At 47.9% G+C, this 26,842-nt stretch overlaps 1 protein-coding gene across 1 annotated transcript in view; it reads left to right on the top strand.

Annotated features, from left to right (window-relative positions):
* The window catches only part of TNNI3 (troponin I3, cardiac type), a 34,371-nt gene extending 14,692 nt beyond the window's left edge, over positions 1-19,679 (top strand). The window contains exons 5-8 of the mRNA XM_075327256.1: positions 7,471-7,602; positions 10,942-11,031; positions 17,669-17,854; positions 19,578-19,679. Coding sequence (XP_075183371.1) covers positions 7,471-7,602; positions 10,942-11,031; positions 17,669-17,854; positions 19,578-19,679 — 510 coding nt within the window. The remainder of the gene's footprint in view (positions 1-7,470; positions 7,603-10,941; positions 11,032-17,668; positions 17,855-19,577) is intronic.
* Positions 19,680-26,842: the final 7,163 nt, after the last annotated feature.

Genomic DNA, 26,842 nt, shown 5'->3' with positions numbered 1-26,842 from the left:
GAACCCTGGAAAATGGCCGAAGTAGGGTTATCAACCTGGGCAGATCCAGGTCCCCTCCTACCTTAGTGACCTCAGAGGGAGCACTGCTCCACCCCTGGCTTGAGTTATGGACAATATCCCAACATGGAATATGGGCCATAACTTTGCCTGGGAGCGTCGTAGGCGGACGCCAATGCTCTCATTGTGACAGTTATGAATTTAGCTACAGAACGAGGGGACTCATGACCTGTCTGCCAGTTCCCCATTGGCTGATATCACGCCTGGGGCATTTCCCAATGTCCTGCTCCCATAAAAAGGGGGTGCCGGCATCGTCCACATGCGGAGACACCATTTTTATGGTTGCCATATTTATCGGAAATATGGCTTGCGAGATATGAACCATTTTTTACTGGAGTCGTTCTGTCTGGCTATTTCCATAGCCTTGCTAACTAGCTAGCAGCCCCCACTACAGGGTCACGGCAGGGAGTCATCCTGTGTCCATTGTCCCTAAGCCACCTAATTTCCATATCACAGGACATGGCCATGGGATTTGTTGCTAAACCAGTTGTGTGAAGGAAAGGGGGGGTGACACCAGGAGAGGGCTTCCTGACATACTTGAATATCATGATTTATCGTCATATCTCCGGATTTACCTCACACCTCCCCCCTTTTGAGGGCGCTAGGGGGCAGCACACTCCGGTGTTCCCCCGTGCGCCCGTCCGCGACCTCTCCTTGTCGGGACAGCCCGTCTGCGTTACCGTGGTCACGGCCCCTTTTGTGGCGAATGGTGAAGTTGTATTGCTGGAGCGCAAGGCTCCATCGCAACAATCGCCCATTCGTCCCAGAGACGGTGTGCAACCAGCTGAGGGGATTGTGGTCCGTCTCCACGATGAAGTGGCGCCCGTATAGATAGGGTTGCAGACGCTGCAGGGCCCACACTATGGCCAGGCACTCCTTCTCCATCGTGGAATAGGCAACTTCCCTTGGTAACAGCTTCCTGCTCAGGTACAAGACTGGGTGCTCTTGGCTCGCAGAGTCCACCTGGCTGAGCACCGCACCGAGGCCGAAGTCACTGGCGTCGGTCTGTACTACAAACGGCCGCGTGAAGTCGGCTGCCTGTAGCACGGGCGGGCTGGACAGGGCGTCCTTTAGGGCCCGGAAGGCTGTCTCGCAGTCCATTGTCCAATCGACTGCAGAGGGCAGCTTCTTCTTGGTGAGGTCCGTCAAGGGCTTTGCCAGGCTACTATAGCATGGAACAAACCTCCTATAGTACCCAGCGGTCCCCAAGAAGGACATCACCTGCTTCTTGGTCCTGGGGGTGGGCCAGGATGCGATGGCTTCCACTTTCTCAGGCTCGGGCTTCAGTGTTCTCCCACCTACCCGGTGACCGAGGTACTGGACCTCGCTCATGGCCAGCTGACACTTTCCCGGCTTGATGGTCAAACCTGCCCGGTGGATCCGCCTGAGCACCTGTGCTAGATGCTCTAGGTGGTCCTCCCAGGTGGGACTGAAGACGGCAATGTCATCCAGGTACGCGGCCGCGTACCCTTCAAGTCCCTTGAGCAGGGTGTTGACCATCCGCTGGAAAGTGGCAGGGGCATTCCTCATCCCGAATGGCATCACCGTGGACTCGTACAGTCCAAATGGGGTAATAAAGGCAGAGCGTTCCCTGGCCTTGCGAGTCAGGGGGATCTGCCAATATCCCCGGCTCAGATCCATGATGGTCAGGTACTGAGCCCCGGCCAACTGATCGAGCAGGTCATCGATGCGTGGCATTGGGTACGCATCGGCGACCGTGACCGCATTGAGCCCCCTGTAGTCCACGCAGAACCGAGTGGTTCGGTCCTTCTTAGGGACGAGGACTACAGGCGAGGCCCAAGCGCTGTTGGATGCCTGGATCACCCCCAGCTTCAGCATCTCGTCAATCTCCTGGCGCATGTGTTGCTGCACCTCCAGGGAGACCCGATATGCTGAACGCCGGATCGGGGGATGATCCCCAGTGTCCACGTGATGGACAGCCAAGTCAGTCCTTCCGGGCTGGTTGGTAAACAACCCCCGGAAGGGGTGTAGGGTGGCCCACAGCTGGGACCGTTGGTCCTCCAAGAGCTGGTGGCCAACCTCCACATCCTCAATGGATCCGCCTGCCCTAACCTGGGCTAGCATATCCAAGAGGGTTTCCGCTTCTCCCTCCTCGGGCAGGTTGCACACGGGGAGCGCACATGCCTCCCGCTCATGATGTGCCTTCATCATGTTCACATGGAAGGGCTTCCGCCTTCCACGGGCAGGGTCCAGGGTGACCAGGTACGTTACAGGGTTGAGCTGCTGGTACACGAGGTATGGGCCTTCCCAGGCTGCCTGAAGCTTGTCCTGTGGTACGGGGACCAGTACCCACACCTTTTGACCCACTTGGTAGGTCCTCTCACAAGCGTTCTGGTCGTACCAACGCTTCTGATCGGCCTGGGCTTGAGCCATATTGTCGTGTACCAGTTGCGTCAAGGCCTGCATTTTGTCCCGGAAGCGCATGACACACTCGATAACCGACACTCCAGGGGTGGCCAAATCCCCTTCCCAAGCCTCTTTCACCAGAGCCAGGGGGCCCCGCACACGTCGCCCGTACAGGAGCTCAAACGGTGAGAATCCTGTTGAGGCCTGTGGAACCTCCCGGTAAGCAAATAACAGGTGTGGGAGATACCGCTCCCAGTCACGCCCATGGGAGTCGACCAACATCTTAAGCATCTGCTTTAAGGTGCCATTGAACCGCTCGCACAGGCCATTAGTCTGTGGATGGTACGGGCTGGCCACCAGATGTCGCACCTGGACTTGCTTACAGAGGGCCTCCATCAGCTGGGACATGAATTGGGTCCCCCGGTCAGTGAGCATTTCCTGGGGAAAACCCACTCGGGAGAAAATCTCCAGCAATGCGGTGGCCACCTTGTCAGCCCGAATGGACGACAAGGCCACTGCTTCTGGGTACCGGGTGGCATAGTCCACTACCGTCAGTATGAAGCGTTTCCCGGAGCTGCTGGGGATGGCCAGCGGGCCGACCAGATCCACAGCCACCCTCCTGAAAGGCTCATCGATGATTGGCAGAGATACCAGTGGGGCTTTGGGGCGTGGCCCCGCCTTCCCCACTCTCTGACAGGTTTCACACGAACGGCAGTAGGCAGCCACATCGGCCCCCATTTTTGGCCAGTAGAAATGCTGGTTTAACCTGGCCTTGGTCTTAGCGATCCCTAGGTGTCCGGCCATCGGAATCTCATGTGCGATCCGCAACAACTCCGTCCGGAACGGATAGGGTACCACCAACTGTCGGTCCCTGGGCCACGCCTCCGGTGAACCCTGCTGGACCGTGGCCCGGTACAGCCGTCCTTGGTCCCAGACCACTCGCTCCGGGTCCGAGTCCGAGGGAGGCTGTGCCGCCTGCTCCTTAAGAGCTTTCAGGCTGTCGTCAGCTTCTAACGCTGCCTGAAACCCCTGACTAGATGTGGCCAGAATCGACGAGACTGTCACATCTTCGGTCAGTACCCCGGGACCTGTGTCCTGGCCTCCACCTGACTCGGCTGCCACTTGGTCAGAAGGGGAAGAGCTATCGGACCTCCGGGAGGCCCCTTGGCTTCCAGCACTCCCACTGCGGGTGACAGCGGCCACAGCCGCTGCGACCGTGGGTCGTGCCTGCTCCTCCTCCGTTCCTGACCAAGTCGCCGGTTCAGGCAGACCTACCTGGCTTCCTGACACCCCGGTTGTGGGGGAACCATGCACCGAGATCTTACCTGGGAGCACTTCCGCTCCTGGACCGGCCCCAATCTCACCTGCCTGTTCCCCTCCTGCAGCAACAGAACCCCGCTGTGAAATCTCTGGGGACCCCACATTTGCTGTGGTAGCCCCCACCCCACACACTGGTCCTCCCCCTGCAGCACCCTGCTCTCTGCTTATCCCTGCAGAGGGCAACAGATCCCAGCTCACAGGCTGATTACTTGTAGAGGCATTGTCACACCTTTCTCTGACCCCCTCCCCTGTCACAGCTGCAGCTGAGTGTGTGTCTATGGTGTCTATGCAAGCAGAAATATCAGAGTTCACTCCCTCCTCCCTTACATCATTCATAGATAACACATTAACATTGTTAGGAGTCATGTCAGTACGGGCTGAAGGTTCAGCCCTTGGGGGGGGCCCAAACTGGGAGGTTATCTGCCCCAAATCTGTCCCAAGTAGCACGTTTGCAGGGATCCGATCAGTTACCCCCACCTCCCTCACCCCCCGCCCTGCGCCCCAGTCCACATAAATGTCAGCAACAGGCAGCGCCGGGTCAGTGCCTCCAATCCCGGAGACAGCGAGGGTTTTTCCAGGGATCAAGTCTTGGGGGGACACCATCTCAGGCCGCACCAGAGTCACCTCCGAGGCGCTGTCTCGCAGTCCTATGGTCACAGACCGGCCGACGGTGACAGGTTGGAAGCTGTCCAGGGACCTACCACCACCCCCACCCACACAATACACCTTGGGCGGCCCTTGGGACGGGGACGGAGCCGGGGCCTTGGGACGCTGAGGGCACATGGCCTTGAAGTGTCCAGGTAGGTTGCACTGGTGGCACCGTCTTGGCTCCGCCACGGGCCTGGAGAGGGGAGTTGAGGGGGACACCCCCTGCAGTCTAGGGGCAGGTGGGGCAGTCGCAGAATTCATCTTACCCCCTCTCCAGGTGCTGCTGGTGGCCGCTCTCCTGGCCTCAGGGGCCCGGTTGTTGGTGTAGTCATCGGCAAGGGCAGCTGTAGCCGTGGACCCCTTTGGCTTCTGGTCTCGGATGAACTGGCGGAGATCCTCAGGGCAGTTCCACAAGAGTTGCTCCGTGATGAACAAGTCCAGGATCTCCGGTCCGGTGGAAAGCTGCAGGCCTTGGGTCCAGTGGTCGGCAGCTCGGGCAAGTGCCCGCCGGTGGTCAGCCCAGGAGTCCTTTGGTCCCTTCTGTAGGCTCCGGAACTTCTTGCGGTAGGACTCTGGAGTGAGGTTGTACTGTTGGATCAGGGCCCGCTTGATGGTGTCGTAGCCCTGATCTGCCTCAGCAGGCAAGTCACCAAGGATATCCAGGGCCTTACCCCTTAAACGGGGGGTCAGGTATTTGGCCCACTGGTCCTTGTCCAGATGGTGCTGCAAGCAAGTCCGTTCAAAAGCAGTCAAGAAAGAGTCCAAGTCTCCATCCTTCTCCAGCACTGGGAAGTCCTCAACACGGACCTTTGGAAGCTTGGTGTCTCGAAGGTCACGTGTGGCTGATGAGGGCCGGAGCTGAGCTAGCTGCAGCTGGTAGTCACGGTCTGCCTGTCGCTCTCGCTCTCGCTCTTCACGCGCTGCCTGCCGCTCTCGCTCCGCAGCCTCACGCTCTGCGTGCCGCTCTGCCCTGCGCTCTGCCAGGAGTTCCTTGTAGCCCTTCTGGTCTCCAGCCTGGAGAAGGGCCATAGCCATTTGAAGAAGGCTATCCGAGCCTCCCAGGCTCGGTGGAATGGCACGTGGTGATCTGCGGCACGCTGCGGAGCCTGGTGATTCACTGTCCCTTTCAGAGCGGAGGGCTGGCATCTGGCTCGTTGAGGAACCTTGGGTGAGCTCCTCCTCATCTTGTCCAGCAGTGCCAGGTTGCGCAATGTCCTCGGCAGAACGGTTTTCTGGCGTCGAGCTCCTGGAGGACTCGTGGGCAACCTCCTCATTGCTGTCCACAGCACCGTCCTCCCTCTCTTCGGCTCCTGCCTTAGCATTGGCCAGTTGCATAGCTCTGCTCCTGGTGCCATCAGCCATTCTTGCAGACTTTTGGTCACTGACACAGAACTGACACCTGATGCCTCCACACACCTTACAGTATCTGCACTCTGACACTCTAGTGTTGAGCTAGTCTGAAGACCCCAGCAGCCACAGCTGCTGCAGGCAGTCTTTAGTGTCTGGGAGTATGGGTCTCACACTCACACACACTATTATCTCGATCCCACCGCTATGCCACCAATATGTCACAAACCACCGGGGGGGTCACTCAGAAATCCCCCGCGCTGGCTACCAGTACGTCACAATCGGGGGGTAACAAGTGGGGGTCACCCCTCCTTTATACCTCCCGACCGTCAGACAGAGCACGTGATGCGCTCTCTAGCGCCCCTCTTATAGTCAGGCCAATTATGGAATTGCCCGACGATAAGCAAGGAGGCCGCTATACTACTTATGCCGATTATTGAAGGGTCCCCGGTGAGAGTAAGGTATATATTCCCCCGACCTCCGCGGGCGGAATATATAAAATCTCCCTGAATCTCACTGGCCTCCCCACAATAATCCTTGGCACAATTCGCTGCCACCAACCGATTTACGGTAACTATTAGCCGAACACACAGACGTGGGATTCAAGATCGAGATAACAGAACAGCCCAAGATTAATTATATAATTTAATCAGCCTAAAGCACACTAGAAACTACAATATATACAATAGGGAATCTACAGAATATACATATGTCAGAGTACAGTTACAATCAAAGCATGGGTTACAAACAGGCATACACAGTTCCAGCAGTTACCTTGTTGCGTCTGGCCACAGGGGGGCGCTGTAGACCAGGTTTCCAGGAACTCCCTCACAGGTCTTTCCCAACCAGGCCCCCGAGCAGAAGAACCCTGGAAAATGGCCGAAGTAGGGTTATCAACCTGGGCAGATCCAGGTCCCCTCCTACCTTAGTGACCTCACAGGGAGCACTGCTCCACCCCTGGCTTGAGTTATGGACAATATCCCAACATGGAATATGGGCCATAACTTTGCCTGGGAGCGTCGTAGGCGGACGCCAATGCTCTCATTGTGACAGTTATGAATTTAGCTACAGAACGAGGGGACTCATGACCTGTCTGCCAGTTCCCCATTGGCTGATATCACGCCTGGGGCATTTCCCAATGTCCTGCTCCCATAAAAAGGGGGGTGCCGGCATCGTCCACATGCGGAGACACCATTTTTATGGTTGCCATATTTATCGGAAATATGGCTTGCGAGATATGAACCATTTTTTACTGGAGTCGTTCTGTCTGGCTATTTCCATAGCCTTGCTAACTAGCTAGCAGCCCCCACTACAGGGTCACGGCAGGGAGTCATCCTGTGTCCATTGTCCCTAAGCCACCTAATTTCCATATCACAGGACATGGCCATGGGATTTGTTGCTAAACCAGTTGTGTGAAGGAAAGGGGGGGTGACACCAGGAGAGGGCTTCCTGACATACTTGAATATCATGATTTATCGTCATATCTCCGGATTTACCTCACAGCTTCGTTTCGAGAACATTCTTAGAAGGAAGCTCAAGACGTCACTTCTTGTTAACGGTAGGTGCGGAATTTCTCAAGCGGTAATATCAGCCCCCAGCTGTCTACTTTAGGATTTTTGGATTTAGGGTTCCTTTAACAGAATACGTCCTGTCCATTGGATTTTCTGCAGTCACATGTGAGTCTTGTGTTAGTAGTGTTCATTTTTTGACTGTCACAATTTTTTGTAATAGAGTCTGATGCTGCAGATTGCTAAGAGTGAGATGGAACATGAGGAAGAAGAGCGGGCCAAGGAGAAGGAGCGCTTCTTGTCCGAACACTGCAAAGCACTTCAGCTTTCTGGACTGTCTCGTTCTGACCTGCAGGTAAAGTAAAAGATTTGCAGGGTAAGTTTTATACACAAACATATATATATATATATATATATATATATATATATATATATACTGTATATATATATTAGTGATGTAGATTGTTTAATTTGTTGACAATAAAATGATCAATCAATGCCCAATGGAGGTCAGACTCATCAACCAATTAACAAGTGGATTCCATATTGCCCCAGATTCAGTGCAAAAAATTGTAATCACATTCAGGTTCAATTTGCATGAAAGTCATCATTAATATGAACGGCTGCAATATGCCTGTATAATCTCCTGGAGCACCCCACGAGGCCGGGGTTCTACTCATCACCGGGCCGATGATGGAGGGGTCTTTGGGGGATGTCACGGAGGCCTGGCCGGGCTTCGTGGCCCTGAGGTGTCCACGAAAGAGACATGAAGGAAGGGAGATGGTGGGGTAGTTGTCTCGTGATGCCACCTGTGGTATGCGGCCAGGGATTAGCCACCGCTACGGGTGATGTCCTCTGGGGCGGATGGAGTCGTAGGTCGGACGGTTCGGCTCCCCACAGGTAGAGTGGGCCCCGGGGAGGACGACAGGGTGGTAGTGGCACTGGAGCGCGTGGCGCCGGCGCCGGCAGTGATGGGCTGACACAGATGTGGTTCAAGGTCTTTTCTCACTATTAGGTCGTCACCCTCGGAGTGTCGGTTTCCGCCGTGATGGGCCCTAGCCAATCCCGGATAGTTCAGAGGCCACCACCGGTGTTGTGGAGTGTGAGACCTTCCGTCCTTGCGCTTTGTATTGTGGATCCCCGTGGCGTGAAGCTACTTGGCTCACCTGCCTTTGGTGGTTAAGTTTCTGTCCCGTTTGCAGGCAGCGTGAATCAAACGTGGGCCCGACCATGGTCCTGACTCCTAACTCTGTATGCTGCTGTGCCCCGGGATCTTTGGTGGCCAGAGAGACGTGAAATCTCCCTGTTCAGCAGATTCTGATGGCACAACATGAAGTGTATGCCACCCCAGGGCTCTGCACCCTGAACTTCGCTGGTACTGAGGGAGCTATTGAGCTTGACCTTCAGGTACAATGTTGCTCCTCTGTCTCACGAACTCCACCGGCCGTCCCCTGTTTCTTCCAGTCGGGCTGGTCCTAACTGAGGTAGCTCTAAATCACTCTCTTCAGTGACCGTGTTGTTCTGTGTCCCAGACTATTCTGAGGTAAAAATCTGTGTGTTCTCTAACTTCCCTCATGCTGCCCCCACCTTCCTGCTGACACACTAGTGCTGGTAAAGTCCCATTGCTATAGTGACCAACTCTAGCTCAGTTCCAGTGGGAAAGCACCTAAAGTGTTATGTGAGTGATGAACACCACTGGTTAACCTCTTCCTTACCCGGGATGAGTACTGCACCTTAAGTGAGATGCAATACCCTGTAGCGACTGAAGCCTCAGGGGCATTACACTCCTGTCATGTGGACATGCTCCCAATGAGACAGTGGATGGCGTATTGAACATCTCCTTCTAGACCTTAATCAAAACACCTGTGCACAGTTTTTGGCACTACTTGGTGGCCTCAGATGCACTGATACATGATACAGCTGAGATGGTCAATTGAATCCAGGCATGAGAACATGAGGGCTAGTCAGTGGCATTGACCTGCACCTGTGTCTAAAACTAAGTCCGTCTCCTGCCATGGGGCTCAACTGCCACAGTCCCAGTCACTGCCCTGGGAGTGGTACCTGGTGTCCACCTTGTGGTAATCGCTTAGTTAAGCCCATCTCACTAAAGGATAAGCGGATCTACTATTCCCGCTTTCTTCCTTTACACTGGCCGTGATCGTTACAAGCAGTCAGGGTAGTTTTGGTTGCCCCGTGGATATTTGTGCAACCCTCCAAGAATAGGCTTTCCCAGACCGTCATTGAAAATTAAAGGGTTGAAAAAATAAAAATATACACATATTTGATATCGCCACGTTCAGAAATGCCCGACCTATGAAAATATAAAATCAATCAATCTGATCAGTAAATGGCGTAGCAGCAAAAAAATTCTAGATGCCAAAATTATGTTTTATGTTTGTCACAAATATTGCGCAAAATACAATAACAGGTGATCAAAACATAGCATCTGCGCAAAAATGGTACTGTTAAAAATGTCAGCTTGAGATACAAAAAATAAGCAATCACTGATCCTGAAAAATGAGAACGCTACAGGTCACGGAATATGGCGCAAAAAGTGCGCCACTTTTTTAGGACAAACTTCTGAATTTTTTTAACCCCTTAGATAAAAGTAAACGTATACATGTTTGGTGTCTACAAACCGACCCAAGACATCACCCCGACACATCAGTTTTACCATATAGTGAACACGGTAAATAAAATATCCCAAAAAACAATCATGCAACCGCACTTTTTTTGCAATTTTTGCGCGCTTGTAATTTTTTTGCTGTGTTCCAGAAAACTATATGGTAAAATGTATGGTTTCATTTAAAAGTACATACAGCTGCACACTGAAAAGCCAAAAATGTATAAGGGAAAATATGGTACTGCATTACTGCAACAGAGAGATATTTAGCTTATGTATTGGCCAATGCATGTAAGCCCGGAACCAACAGCAAGGTAATCTCTGTAATCCGGGAACCCTAACTTAAATGCCACTATCTAGGTTAAAAATATCCATGTCTGGGCAAAATGCCACTATTTGGACTACAAACCTCCATGTATGGGTGGCTAGGCTCCTGCTATAATGGTTATGATCACAGCCAGGTCTTAGGGCGGAGTGCTCAGTCAGAAAGACTCACTACAAAAATCAAAAAAACTGACCCGCACATTCAACAAATGTGAACAGGTGCTAACTGAAAAAACATAGTAACTATAAATGCATACAGCTGCACACTGAGTTAAGTTAGGTTCCCGGACTATAGAGATTACCTTGCCGTTGGTTTCGGGCTTACATGCAGTGGCCAATACATAAACTAAATATCTTTCTTTTGTAGTAATGCAGTGCAATATTTTCCCTTGTATATTTTTGGCTTTTTCAGTGTGCAGCTGTATGCATTTGATAGTTACTATGTTTTTTCAGCTAGCACCTGTTCACCTTTGTTGGATGTCAGTTTTTTGAATATTAATTTAAAAGTACAACTTGTCCCGCAAAAAATAAGCTTTTGTATGGGAAGATTGACAGAAAAATAAAAAAGTTACGGCTCTCTGAAGCAGGGGAGCAAAAAAAAAAAAAAACGGAAAAAACGGAAAATAGCCCGGGGGTTAAGGGGTTATTACCATTTCCAACGTTCTTCAGTGCTTCAGTAAAAAAAATACATCTTGGGCTACTAAATATGGGGGTCATCATTTTGACAAACATTTCTTATATTTGCAGGATCTGTGCAAAGAGCTCCATGGAAAAATCGATGTTGTGGATGAAGAAAGATATGACATGGAAGCTAAAGTCAACAAAAACATTACTGAGGTTCAAGTTTCATAAGCTAAATGTAGACTACTGTATACATAATTTTCTGGTTGTTTGGAAATCTGACTACAGTGGGGACGCATTAATCAACATTGCAGTCAGTGATTGGCTGCAGCGGTCACATTCTCATTCCTGCTCAAAGAGGAAGCTTGGGCTGTTTTTTGTTGTGTTTTTTGGCCAAAAAGTAACTGAAGGAACTCGTATCTTCCTTCTTTTCAGCTTCTAGCCACTGATTTCGGACCACACGAGATTCGAGTTGAACTTTGTGGTCATAAATTAGTGGAAAAGAGCTCGGAAGAGGGAAGATAACAGTCAGAAACTGTCCTCAATCTACATCCAGTAACAGTAGACGGAGAAGGCGAACAGGGCAACAGTTATAATGACACCTAATTCTAAAGATGTATTTCATAAAAAAAACCCTCCCCATCCTTTTCCCACAATGGTGTCCCTATTCTTCAAAAGTACAAATACTAATTCATTCCAAGTCACACAGTCGTCTCCTTGCCCTATTACATACCAAGATGAGCCACTAGGGGGAACTCAGGTTCCGTCTATGAGAACGGTCTCCGAAAACCTTTTAAAAATGTGACATCTTGGGATTTTATAAGGATGTGAAAAGAAAGATTTATATTCTCAGCGCTAAGAAATTATACACTGATGTTGAGTGACGATTGGGAGAAATCTACTGAGGACATTAGTGCATGACTTTCCTTTCTGCGATTTACTATTGTTTATTTATTTATTATTGTTGCTTATTATTTTTTTAGATACAAATATACAGTATATACATATACTGTGGTGTTGTTATTATTATTATTATTGTCGTCATTATAATATAATAATTATAATATCAATAATAATCAATAATAACTAATTGTATTAATAATATTTATTAGTATCTTTATCATAATCATAATAATAATTATTATTATTATTATTAGTAGTAGTAGTAGTAATAGACATTTGTGCATGACATTTCCCTTCTGTGATTTATTATTGTTTATTTTTTTATATAGTGTGTATTATTACTATTATTAATATAATAATAAATAATAATAACACACTATATAAAAAAGAATAAACAACACTAATAAACAAACAATAGTAAATCGCAGAAGGTAAAGTCATGCACTAATATATATTATTATTATTATTATTAATAATAATATTAATAATGATAATAATACATATTTTAATATGATTAGTTATCATTATTATGTTGTATTAATAACTTAAATAATGCTATTAACTAATCATATTAATCTGTATTATTATTATTGTTATTTTTATTATTATTATTAATAATAATAATAATAATAATAATAATAGTAATAATGGGCATTAGTGCATGACTTTACATTCTGCTATTTACTATTGTTTGTTTATTTATTATTGTTGCTTATTATTTTTTTATATAGTGTGGTGTTGTCATTATTTTTATTATTATTAATAATAATAATAATACTATCAAAAATAATAATACACGCTGTATAGAAAAAGAATAAACAACAATAATCAAGCAATAATAAATCACAAAAGGGAAAATCATGCACAAATGTCCAATATTAATATAATTAGTTATTATTTTTATTTTTATTATTATTATTATCAATTAATACTAATAACACATTTTATAATAAAAAGTTTATTATGGTTGTTTATTTTTATATGGTACTACTATTAATTATTATTAATAATAATAATAATAATAATAATAATAAACATTAGTGCATGACTTTCCCTTCTGCGATTTACTATTGTTTGTTTATTTATTCTTAACACATTGTATATAAAAAGAATAAACAACAATAATAAATAAACAAATAATAGTAATATTATTAGTTATTATGATTATTATTATTATTATTATTATTATTATTATTATATGTTTGTTTGTTTGGGGTCTTTTTGCACCAGTCTGAACATTTTATTTGGCCAGACCATTTTACTTTTTCTCAATTAATAAACATATATTTTTTTGAGACCGTATATCTAGGATATGTCTTGGTAAGACTTGGTGTCGCCCAGTCTGAAGCCCTCCTGATTAGCCAGATTGGAAAGTAGTTAAGAAGGAGCGGTGGTTGTGTGTGTGACCCTGGCAGCTTTCCTTCATAGTAACAGCTGATTACTGGGGAACATAGTCCAGATTAGGCGCCTGCTCAGGTTTCGCACAATGCCCTATACAGTAACGCCAGCACTGTGACTTGCATGGAGCCTCAGTGTCCTCCTCTGCCAGGTCTGACACCAGAAAGTGACTATGCTGGGTTTCCGCTTTTAGGAACCAGAAGTCATGCTCTTATCGCCCTCACATTGCCCCACTTCCCAACATCCGGCAGCCTCAGCCGAGTGACACTATGACTTGTGTTTTATAGATAGCAGTCTCATCGAGCAGCGCACGTAACCCACTGCCTGCTGCAAGACTGATATAAGACACCAAGATCCTATCCCAATATGTAGTAGGTGCAATAATAATAATAATAATAAAAATAGCAAATACCTCCAATTAGAAATGTAGTATAGTTCTCCTGATTAGCTATGTTGCTTACCTCATGTGCAGGGCATTGCAGGAACTTAGAAATGCATGGTTATGAGTCCTGACCACTCACAACTAACTGTGACTATATGCGTGGTCATAACCATGGATACCTAAATTGCAACAATGCCCTGAACATGAGGTAAGAGACATAGTGAATCAGAAGAACTATACTACGTTTCTAATTGAAGGTATTTGCTAATATTATTATTATTATTATTATTAATAATAATAATAATAATAATTTTACATACAGGGATAGGATCTTGGAGATGGAAATACCCTTTTAATTGTGGTGAAAAAATTCCAGAACCCTGGTCGAGTAGCCACATCAGTAGTCCACAGCTGCCAGATCACACCTTAAAGTGTTTTTTGCCACCTAATCTGAGACCCTTATTTCAGCAATGGGTCACTGAGCTTCTTGCTGCAGTTTTGATTAAAAATAGCGTTATCAGCCAGAAATTATCCCTAGCAGACTAGTAAACCTGTTGCCATGTAGTCCGACCACACTCCCCCACCACTGATTGGTCGCTTTCTACCTATGCACAGTATTGGTAGGGTTATACAGAATGCAGCATTCTGACCATGGCTAGACCTACAGCACATAAAATAGGGATTTTATCAAAACTGCATCAAGCAGCCCAGTAAGTTACACATCACTGGAATTGGTGTTTCTGCCCCTATATTATACTGATCTCAAATTAGATCACAAAACATAGTGACAAATTATTTTTAAGCACCAATATTATAAAGTGCATGGCTGTATAACATACCATATATGTATAACCAAGGGCGTAAAGATTGCAGAGATCACGATTGTGACCGGGCCCGGCAGGGTTAGGGGCCCGGTGCCCGCCCTGCAGAGAAGCAGCCACCTCCTCTCTGCGAGTGAGGAGCAGCGCTGTTCAGTGGCAGACCACGCGGCTGCTATAACTTACTTATTTTTATTATTACTTACATGTTTTTTCTGGAAGTATATAATATTTCTACCAAGTTCGGAAGTTATCACCTATCAATTGGAGAGTTGATAGCTTGCTGATCGGTGAGGATCTGACCGCTGGGACCCCCACTGACCCCAAGAATCGGGGATTCACATGGAGCGCTTCAGAGACCTAGTTCGTGGGATCACAGCAGATGCGACTAGTTAGATCTCCAGCAATTGGGAAGTTATACTCTATCCCAAACTTGAGAATACCCATTTATAGAGAGGCCATCAACATGAGATGATTTGTACCTCCAAACCTGCAAAACAATGCAGAGGATAGCCCCTTCACTCCGCTGATTGTGCCATGAGGATAGATTGCATCCTCAGTATTGAAGCCACTTTCAATTTAATATTTCTTTCCTTTCCTAAAGAAATTCCTATTTTGGATTCATATTATAAAAATACCAGTGTCAGATGGCATGAGGCGAGTCATTTCCTTAGTTTGATATCTTCAGCTTCGTAAGACAGAGGATTTCCTATAGCATCTGTTCAGAAGAATTATTTTTAACTTTTGTAATATATAATCACAATGACAACATCCAGGCAGCATTCTAAAGCCTATATTAATTTCTGAACATTTCCTTAAAGGGCACTTTTCACTTGACTTTTTTAATTTAAACTGAGTAGCTCCTCCAATTGTCACTGGTCTATTCATTCTGGAACTGTTTTTCTTTTTCTTCTGCGCCCCTCCATTCCAAACTTATGCCCCCCAGAAATAAAGGTGGAAATTTAGCTTTCAATCAACTGGGTGTGTACTGCAGAGCTCCTCTGTGGGCGTGGCAATGTTTTGATTGGCCAGTGTCAGAGAAGACAAAGGAAGCACCCATAGCGAACATCTGTGGTATACTCTCGAGTGGTTGAAGAGAAATTTTGCACCATTATTACTAGGCGCCATAACTTCGGAAAAGAGGGGCACAGAAGAAAAAGAAAACTGTTCCAGAAGCAGTGGAGCTATGGCAATTGAAGGACACACTCAGTTTTAAAAAAAAATGCAGGTCCTCTTTAAATGGGTTGTATTACCAAGACAATTTGATCCATAGACTCTATTAGCTTAAAAACATCCTGGATCCAGCTAAACATTTCCAAATTTGAGGAGTTGTCCTGGGAGGTTGAGGATATGTCCCAGCTTCAACTGCATCTGTGTCCTCAGGTGGATTAGGGATCTATCAGATCCATACTCCAGCTCTCAGTCTGGGTAGAGATTTAAGGACCTTCAGGTCACGTGAGACCAACTCAGCCGAGAAGCAGGGCACTCAGGCAACTGTGTGAGGGAAATTGCCAAACTCTGTGCCTCTATATAGTAATTATGGTCTAATACTGTGTGTGGGGAAAGCCGTGAGGGCCATAATATTGTGTGGGGGGATTGGGGGAGGCAACATACTGTGTGTGGGGATGTAGTGTTCGGGCATTATACAATGTGTGTGGGGATGATGTTAGAATGATGATGTGCCATGTTTGAGGGAATGATTTATGGGACATCATACAGTTGGTTGGGTGTTGATACTAAGTTTGGGGTGCATGAAAATACTAAAATACTGAGTAGGAACATTAATGTTCTTCACTAGGAGTAATATAGTTGTGTGTGCTATACAGGAGTGGATGAGGTTATAGTACTGGCTAAGCATAAACAAATATTACCATGTGCACCCTGCAGAATTTGGCCATCTTTCTTATCTTTCAAAGTTGGGAGGTATGTGTCATGATGTAACTGTAGTATAGAGAAGGGGAGGGGGCTCCTATACTGTCCCTCACTCTAGCCGCACACCCTAGGCTATCTCTAACCTCCAGATTACCCTTGATGGTGGAGATGCCAGAGTCACGTGCCTTACTATTCTCTTGACCAGAACTAAACTGTTTCCCCCATCCCCAGGGTCATTCCAAAATTTGAGTTGCTGTCCTGGGAGGTTGTGGGTATGTCCAAACTTCAACTGTATCTGTGTCCTCAGGTGGATTAGGGATCTATCAGATCCATACACCAGCTCTCAGTTTAGGTAGAGTAAAGGACCTTCAGGTCACATGAGACCAGCTCAGCAGAGAAGCAGGGCACACAGGCAACTGTGTGAGGGATAGTGTCACGCTCTGTGCCTCTATATAGTAATTATAGTCTAATACTGTTTGCGGGGAAAACCGTGACGGGCATAATATTGTGTGGGGGGATTGTGGGATGCGTCATATGGTGTGGGGAATGTATTATTGGAGTATTATACTATATGTGGGGGGTTGTCGGGGAATCATGCCATGTGTGAAGGAATGTACTATGGGACAAAATACTGTTAGTGCAGTGTTAATACTGAGTATGGGGTCCACGAAAAGGCTAACATAATGAGTGGGAACATTAATGTATTTTGCTAGGAGCAATATATTTGTGTGGGTGCTTAAAAAGGAGTGGATGAGGTTAAGGTACTGGCTGAGTATAAAACAAAAATTACCATTGCCCACCCCACAGTATGTGGCCATCTTTTTTATCTTTCAAAGTTGAGAGTCATGTGTCACGATGTGACAGGGGGCGCCTATACTGCCCATTTTACTAGGAGACCCTAGGCTATCTCTAACCTTTGGGTTATCCCTGATGGTGGAGATACCGGAGTTGCGGGCTTTACTATTCTGCTGACCAGAACTTAACTATTCCCCCAGGGAGGGAAGGGGCAGGAGTTTGATGGAAACACAGATTAAGACAGACAGGAAAAACCAAAACTCCGACACACTGCAAACTCACAGGAACAAATTTTAAGAAATTAAGGAGAAAAGCAAGAGAAGTAAGGTAGTAACAAAAGGACACCAATGATTAACACCACAACTGCTCACAGCAAAGTACTACAACCACCAGTAAGTCTGGATACAACACCTCCCCAGACCAGTATAGAGAAGCTATAGCTGGCATTAAAGGAAGCCTACAGCCAGCATATATAGGAGGAAAGCGAATGTAACAGGCTCCCCCACATGTGATTGAAGAAGACTAACAAGCACACCAGCAGATATTAACTCTTTCTAGCCTGTCTATGAACTACAAGACTGTGGGTCGACGCCCGAGTGACATTATTATTTTTTTATAGTATTTAATCAGTCGCACTCTATAATTTAGACTTTTTAAGAGCAAAAGGTCTCATTTGACTTCACAGATTGAGGATTTGAATCAGAAGATTTTTGACCTACGTGGAAAGTTCAAACGCCCAACGCTGAGAAGAGTGCGCCTGTCAGCCGATGCCATGATGCGGGCGCTCCTGGGTACTAAGCACAAAGCTGCCATGGACCTAAGAGCTAATCTTAAGCAAGTGAAGCAAGCCAAGAAAGATGATGTGGAGAAAGTAAGTCACACGTTTTCCAAAATTTACCTATGAGGCTATGTGCACACATTAAGAATTTGCTACAGAAATTTCTGAATCATTTCTGTATGTCTTGGGAGGAAAGATAATACGTAAAATATGCATGTTTTTATTGCTTTTTTGAACTGTGGGATGCAGGCAGGAATATCTCCTAATATATTTTTGGGGAAATCTGCACATCCGTGACAAAATATGCACTGAATTGAACTCTAGTCACAGATTTGTGTTTTTCTTTCAATATTGTTTCAAATTTGTATTTTAAAGGAGTATTTTCAACATAAAATGAAGTCTTATCTCTAGAATATGTCATTGTACCATAGATGGAGACTCAAACTATATTATTTCCCACCAAATATGGGAATTACAGGGAATCTGTTTTTACTACCTAATCTGAGAGCAGCATAATGTAGAGACAGAGACCCTGATTCTAGCCATGTGTCACTTGCTGGGCTAATTGCTTTGTAGTTTTGAGGAAATCACAGTTTTATCAGCAGGATATTATCACTAGAGGACTAGTCCAACCACACCCCCTCCTCTGATTGGCAGCTTTCTGCCTATGCTACACAGAAAGCTGCCAATCAGTAGTGTGGGCGGGGTTATACAGTGCTCAACATTCAGGCAACTAGTAGATCTGCAGTAGATAAAACTGTGATTTCAGTAAGCAGCCTAGTGTTACATTGATGGTATCAGGGTCTCTGCCTCTACATCATGCTCCTGTCAAATGGAGTTTTGCACAAATTTGACTGACTGTCATGCCTGCATTTGGTGCTGTTCAGATGGCAGATTCTGACACTCAGCCCAGTGGTTTCTCTGGTGTCTGGGATCAACACAGACAGACTCGGGCATCAACCTGCTGTGTGTTGATTCATAGGCAGGCTATCAAGAGTTAACCTCTGCTCGTCTACTTGCTCCTTTTGTCACATGTTGTGAGGAGGCCTATCACATCTGCTCCCCTCCTATTTATGCTGGTTGAAACCTTTCACCCATGCCAGCTATAGTTTATCCTATGTTGATCTGTGAGATGTGGTATCTCAGACTTTCTGGTGAAAGTTGTGCTTATTGCTTGGTAGGGTTATGGAGTTTACCCCTGTTGCTTTGTAGTTTCCTTCCTGTTCTTGTTTTCATCCTGAATCATCCTTTGTGTGAGATCTGTGACAAAGTTTTGGTTTTCCCTTGTCTGTCTTTATCTGTGATTTTCATCACACTCCTGTCCCATCCCTCCCTGGAGGGAGGAGGAATCAGATCAGGAAAAGGCAGGAGCAGGGCCAGGAAGGAGACTCAGGCCTCTACACCATCAGGAGTATCCCTGAGATTAGCTTGAGGGACAGTTTAGGAGCCCCGATTACCCACTATCTCATAGGCTTTGTGACAGTTCTTGGATGGTGTAGCAACTGATTTCCCTTACGGAGTCCATTTAATGATTTGAATAGGAAAACCTCATTTCTTGTCATACAGCAATTTTTTTCCCAGCCCCCCAAAAAACATTGAAATTTCACTACTTTAATGCAGATTTGATATGGAAATTGCATTCAATTTGCCATTAAAATTAGGAGGCTGAAAAACATGTAAAAAAAAAAGGTTGGGAAAACCAAACCCGCTTCAGACACCCTCAGAGTTATTCTTCTAGTTCTTGTAAACTGACAGGACGATATTCCGGAGAACTATATATGCATTCATCACAATGTCTGTCTGTTGTGTTATCTAGGAAATACGGGAAGTTGGAGACTGGAGAAAGAACGTTGATGCCCTCAGTGGAATGGAGGGAAGGAAAAAGAAGTTTGAATCATCAGGAGCAGTGCAGGGTTAAGAAGGTATCATGAATGCAACATATTTTTATTAATTCCTTAGTATCTCAACTATTAACTATTCTATATATGTGTTATTATGTGTGTGTACATATATATATATATATATATATATATATATATATATATATATATATACAGTTAGGTCCAGAAAAATTTGGACAGTGACGCAAGTTTTGTTATTTTAGCTGTTTACAAAAACATGTTCAGAAATACAATTATATATATAACTAGAAGGTGGCCCGATTCTACGCATCGGGTATTCTAGAATTTACGTATTGTGTAGTTCATGTATGATTTTTGTTATAGATATAGATATATATATATATATATATATATATATATAGATGTTGTTGTGTGTAGTTACCAAGTGTTTGTGTAGGTGCTGTACATGTTCTGGGTGTTGTCTGGGTGTGGCGGGGGGTGAGAGCGGTGTTGTATGTGTGTTGCGTTGTTTGTGGAGTGCAGTGTGTCTGTAGCGTTGTGTGTGTGTGTGTTGCGCGGTTTGTGTGGGTGTGGTGTGTTTTGGGGGGAGGTATGTTTTGTGCAATGTGTGTGTTGTGCGGTATGTGCGTATATTTATGTATGCCGCGGTGTTTGTGTGTTGGGTGTTGTGTGTGTGCAGCGTTGTCTGTGTGTGTGGGTGTCTGTGTATGGCGGTGTTTGTGGTTCCCTGTGTGTGTGTGTGTGTGTGTGTGTGTGTTGGGGGGAGGTGTGCACCTCCCATCGTGCTCCATCCCCCATGCTGCGCACCCCCCATCATGCCCCATCCCCTATGCTGCGCATTCCCCATCGTGCTCCATCCCCCATGCTGCGCACCCCCCATCGTGCTCCATCCCCCATGCTGCGCACTCCCTATCGTGCTCCATCCTCCATGCTGCGCACTCCCCATCGTGCTCCATCCTCCATGCTGCGCACTCCCCATCATGCTCCATCCCCCCTGCTGCGCACCCCCTATCGTGCTACATCCCCCATGATGCGCACCCCCCATCGTGCTACATCCCCCATGCTGCGCACTCCCCATCGTGCTACATCCCCCATGCTGCGCACTCCCCATCGTGCTACATCCCCCATGCTGCGCACCCGCCATCGTGCTCCATCCGCCATGCTGCGCACTCCACATCGTGCTACATCCGCCATGCTGCGCACTCCCCATCGTGCTACATCCCCCATGCTGCGCACTCCCCATCGTGCTACATCCCCCATGCTGTGCACTCCCCATTGTGCTACATCCCCCATGCTGCGCACCCCCCATCGTGCTACATCCCCCATCGTGCTACATCCCCCATCGTGCTCCATCCGCCATGCTGCGCACTCCCCATCGTGCTACATCCCCCATGCTGCGCACTCCCCATCGTGCTACATCCCCCATGCTGCGCACCTCCCCATCGTGCTACATCCCCCATGCTGCGCACTCCCCATCGTGCTACATCCCCCATGCTGCGCACTCCCCATCGTGCTACATCCCCCATGCTGCGCACTCCCCATCGTGCTACATCCCCCATGCTGCGCAATCCCCATCGTGCTACATCCCCCATGCTGCGCACCCCCCATCGTGCTCCATCCCCCATGATGCGCATCCCCCATCGTGCTACATCCCCCATGCTGCGCACTCCCTATCGTGCTACATCCCCCATGCTGCGCACTCCCCATCGTGCTACATCCCCCATGCTGCGCACCCCATCGTGCTACATCCCCCATGCTGCGCACCCCCCATCGTGCTACATCCCCCATGCTATAATAGTTCTCCTATTATACTCAGAGAGGAGTATAATAGGAGCACTGTAATAGGAGGAGTAGTCCTGGGGGGAGAGGAGTATAATGCCGGCTCCCTGCACATGTGTACCGGGAGCCGGTGTACACTGGTAACTATGATACACATCGGGTAACTAAGGGACCTTAGTTACCCGATGTGTATAATGGTTACCAGCGTTCACGGGCTCCGTCAAGATCCCAGCATCGCAAGGTTATGTCTGGCGCTGCTGGGATCGTGACGGAGCCGGTGTAGAAGCAAGCGATATCCCAGGATGTTGTGAGTGTGTGGATGTGATGTGTGAGGTGTGTGTGAGAGTGAGTGTGATCTGATGTGTGTGTGTGTACTCACCTGGGAGTCGGAGCTCTGTGTCAGTTGGGCCAGAGCGAGCGTGCATTGCGTGAGGAGGGCGGGGCCTACAGAGAGCCGGGGCGAGATGCCAATCCGTGGGGGGGGGCAGGGCCATGGCGAGCCCAGCGGCCAATCAGCTTTGTGTCACCGTAAGGACACAATTTTGGAGCATGACAGACAGACAGACAGACAGACAGAATAAGGCAATTATATATATAGATATAGATGTTGTTGTGTGTAGTTACCAAGTGTTTGTGTAGGTGCTGTACATGTTCTGGGTGTTGTCTGGGTGTGGCGGGGGGTGAGAGCGGTGTTGTATGTGTGTTGCGTTGTTTGTGGAGCGCTGCGTGTCTGTAGCGTGTGTGTGTGTGTGTGTGTGTTACGCGGTTTGTGTGGGTGTGGTGTGTTTTGGGGGGAGGTATGTTTTGTTCAATGTGTGTGTTGTGCGGTATGTGCGTATATTTATGTATGCCGCGGTGTTTGTGTTGGGAGTTGTGTGTGTGCAGCGTTGTCTGTGTGTGTGGGTGTCTGTGTAGGGCGGTGTTTGTGGTTCCCTGTGTGTGTGTGTGTGTGTGTGTTGGGGGGAGGTGTGCACCTCCCATCGTGCTCCATCCCCCATGCTGCGCACCCCCAATCATGCCCCATCCCCTATGCTGCGCATTCCCCATCGTGCTCCATCCCCCATGCTGCACACCCCCCATCGTGCTCCATCCCCCATGCTGCGCACTCCCCATCGTGCTCCATCCTCCATGCTGCGCACTCCCCATCATGCTCCATCCCCCATGCTGCACACCGCCTATCGTGCTACATCCCCCATGCTGCGCACCCCCCATCGTGCTACATCCCCCATGCTGCGCACTCCCCATCGTGCTACATCCCCCATGCTGCGCACCCGCCATCGTGCTCCATCCGCCATGCTGCGCACTCTCCATCGTGCTACATCCGCCATGCTGCGCACTCCCCATCGTGCTACATCCCCCATGCTGCGCACTCCCCATCGTGCTACATCCCCCATACTGTGCACTCCCCATCGTGCTACATCCCCCATGCTGCGCACTCCCCATCGTGCTACATCCCTCATGCTGCGCACCCCCCATCATGCTACATCCCCCATCGTGCTACATCCCCCATCATGCTACATCCCCCATGCTGCGCACTCCCCATCGTGCTACATCCCCCATGCTGCGCACCCGCCATCGTGCTCCATCCGCCATGCTGCGCACTCCACATCGTTCTACATCCGCCATGCTGCGCACTCCCCATCGTGCTACATCCCCCATGCTGCGCACTCCCCATCGTGCTACATCCCCCATGCTGCGCACTCCCCATCGTGCTACATCCCCCATGCTGCGCACTCCCCATCATGCTACATCCCCCATGCTGCGCACTCCCCATCGTGCTACATCCCCCATCGTGCTACATCCCCCATCGTGCTACATCCCCCATGCTGCGCACTCCCCATCGTGCTACATCCCCCATGCTGCGCACCCGCCATCGTGCTCCATCCGCCATGCTGCGCACTCCCCATCGTGCTACATCCCCCATGCTGCGCACTCCCCATCGTGCTACATCCCCCATGCTGCGCACCTCCCCATCGTGCTACATCCCCCATGCTGCGCACTCCCCATCGTGCTACATCCCCCATGCTGCGCACTCCCCATCGTGCTACATCCCCCATGCTGCACACTCCCCATCGTGCTACATCCCCCATGCTGCGCACTCCCCATCGTGCTACATCCCCCATGCTGCGCACTCCCCATCGTGCTACATCCCCCATGCTGCGCAATCCCCATCGTGCTACATCCCCCATGCTGCGCACCCCCCATCGTGCTCCATCCCCCATGCTGCGCACCCCCCATCGTGCTACATCCCCCATGCTGCGCACTCCCCATCGTGCTACATCCCCCATGCTGCGCACCTCCCCATCGTGCTACATCCCCCATGCTGTGCACTCCCCATCATGCTACATCCCCCATGCTGCGCACTCCCCATCATGCTACATCCCCCATGCTGCACACTCCCCATCGTGCTACATCCCCCATGCTGCGCACTCCCCATCGTGCTACATCCCCCATGCTGCGCACTCCCCATCGTGCTACATCCCCCATGCTGCGCAATCCCCATCGTGCTACATCCCCCATGCTGCGCACCCCCCATCGTGCTCCATCCCCCATGCTGCGCACCCCCCATCGTGCTACATCCCCCATGCTGCGCACTCCCCATCGTGCTACATCCCCCATGCTGCGCACTCCCCATCGTGCTACATCCCCCATGCTGCGCACCCCATCGTGCTACATCCCCCATGCTGCGCACCCCCCATCGTGCTACATCCCCCATGCTATAATAGTTCTCCTATTATACTCAGAGAGGAGTATAATAGGAGGACTGTAATAGGAGGAGTAGTCCTGGGGGAGAGGAGTATAATGCCGGCTCCCTGCACATGTGTACCGGGAGCCGGTGTACACTGGTAACTATGATACACATCGGGTAACCAAGGGACCTTAGTTACCCGATGTGTATAATGGTTACCAGCGTTCACGGGCTCCGTCAAGATCCCAGCATCGCAAGGTTATGTCTGGCGCTGCTGGGATCGTGACGGAGCCGGTGTAGAAGCAAGCGATATCCCAGGATGTTGTGAGTGTGTGGATGTGATGTGTGAGGTGTGTGTGAGAGTGAGTGTGATCTGATGTGTGTGTGTGTACTCACCTGGTAGTCGGAGCTCCGTGTCAGTTGGGCCAGAGCGAGCGTGCATTGCGTGAGGGGGGCGGGGCCTGCAGAGAGCCGGGGCGAGAGGCCAATCCGTGTGGGGGGGCGGGGCCATGGCGAGCCCAGCGGCCAATCAGCTTTGTGTCACCGTAAGGACACAATTTTGGAGCATGACAGACAGACAGACAGACAGACAGAATAAGACAATTATATATATAGATATGGGCTGAAAGTGCACACTCCCAGCTGCAATATGAGAGTTTTCCCATCCAAATCGGAGAAAGGGTTTAGGAATCATAGCTCTGTAATGCATAGCCTCCTCTTTTTCAAGGGACCAAAAGTAATTGGACAAGGGACTCTAAGGGCTGCAATTAACTCTGAAGGCGTCTCCCTCATTAACCTGTAATCAATGAAGTAGTTAAAAGGTCTGGGGTTGATTACAGGTGTGTGGTTTTGCATTTGGAAGCTGTTGCTGTGCCCAGACAACATGCGGTCTAAGGAACTCTCAATTGAGGTGAAGCAGAACATCCTGAGGCTGAAAAAAAAGAAAAAATCCATCAGAGAGATAGCAGACATGCTTGGAGTAGCAAAATCAACAGTTGGGTACATTCTGAGAAAAAAGGAATTGACTGGTGAGCTTGGGAACTCAAAAAGGCCTGGGCGTCCACGGATGACAACAGTGGTGGATGATCGCCGCATACTTTCTTTGGTGAAGAAGAACCCGTTCACAACATCAACTGAAGTCCAGAACACTCTCAGTGAAGTAGGTGTATCTGTCTCTAAGTCAACAGTAAAGAGAAGACTCCATGAAAGTAAATACAAAGGGTTCACATCTAGATGCAAACCATTCATCAATTCCAAAAATAGACAGGCCAGAGTTAAATTTGCTGAAAAACACCTCATGAAGCCAGCTCAGTTCTGGAAAAGTATTCTATGGACAGATGAGACAAAGATCAACCTGTACCAGAATGATGGGAAGAAAAAAGTTTGGAGAAGAAAGGGAACGGCACATGATCCAAGGCACACCACATCCTCTGTAAAACATGGTGGAGGCAACGTGATGGCATGGGCATGCATGGCTTTCAATGGCACTGGGTCACTTGTGTTTATTGATGACATAACAGCAGACAAGAGTAGCCGGATGAATTCTGAAGTGTACCGGGATATACTTTCAGCCGAGATTCAGCCAAATGCCGCAAAGTTGATCGGACGGCGCTTCATAGTACAGATGGACAATGACCCCAAGCATACAGCCAAAGCTACCCAGGAGTTCATGAGTGCAAAAAAGTGGAACATTCTGCAATGGCCAAGTCAATCACCAGATCTTAACCCAATTGAGCATGCATTTCACTTGCTCATATCCAGACTTAAGACGGAAAGACCCACAAACAAGCAAGACCTGAAGACTGCAGCTGTAAAGGCCTGGCAAAGCATTAAGAAGGAGGAAACCCAGCGTTTGGTGATGTCCATGGGTTCCAGACTTAAGGCAGTGATTGCCTCCAAAGGATTCGCAACAAAATATTGAAAATAAAAATATTTTGTTTGGGTTTGGTTTATTTGTCCAATTACTTTTGACCTCCTAAAATGTGGAGTGTTTGTAAAGAAATGTGTAAAATTCCTACAATTTCTATCAGATATTTTTGTTCAAACCTTCAAATTAAACGTTACAATCTGCACTTGAATTCTGTTGTAGAGGTTTCATTTCAAATCCAATGTGGTGGCATGCAGAGCCCAACTCGCGAAAATTGTGTCACTGTCCAAATATTTCTGGACCTAACTGTACATATATTATATATATATATATATATATATATATATATATATACTGTGTGTATGTGTATATATATATATATATATATATATATATATATACATATAAAATATATTTATTATGTTATGAGGTTAGGTGGTGCAATCAAGTCACGACACTGCAGATATCTTCCAATGTCACAAATACCCTTAGTCTCAGCCCTGCTTTGTGTATGGTGGTAATTATTTTTTACATATATACAGTATTTTACGTATCATCACTTTTTATCTTTGCTTGTTATTTCTCTTAGGTCAGAAGTTGCACGTCATGAAATTACACTGGAATTTGTCTGACCGACCGAGATCCCTTCTTCCTTTCTATTGATTGTTTGGATGATTTTAGTATTCAGGATACACATATTGTCTATGCTCTGTATTACTCATTGAAATTAAAATGCCAAAATTGTGAATGTCAAAAATATGGTATATGGATGGATAGGAGGATGAAGTCCGGTTTGGATGCCGCGCTATTGTAACGCCTGCCTGGATCAACAGACTCAGGGGGATGTAATGGACAGGCTAGAGGGAAGCCACTCACCTAGCAGG

The sequence above is a fragment of the Anomaloglossus baeobatrachus genome, chromosome 11, assembly GCF_048569485.1.
Source record: "Anomaloglossus baeobatrachus isolate aAnoBae1 chromosome 11, aAnoBae1.hap1, whole genome shotgun sequence".
Taxonomy (NCBI): Eukaryota; Metazoa; Chordata; class Amphibia; order Anura; family Aromobatidae; genus Anomaloglossus; species Anomaloglossus baeobatrachus.
This window is presented reverse-complemented; position numbering and strand designations above follow the sequence as displayed.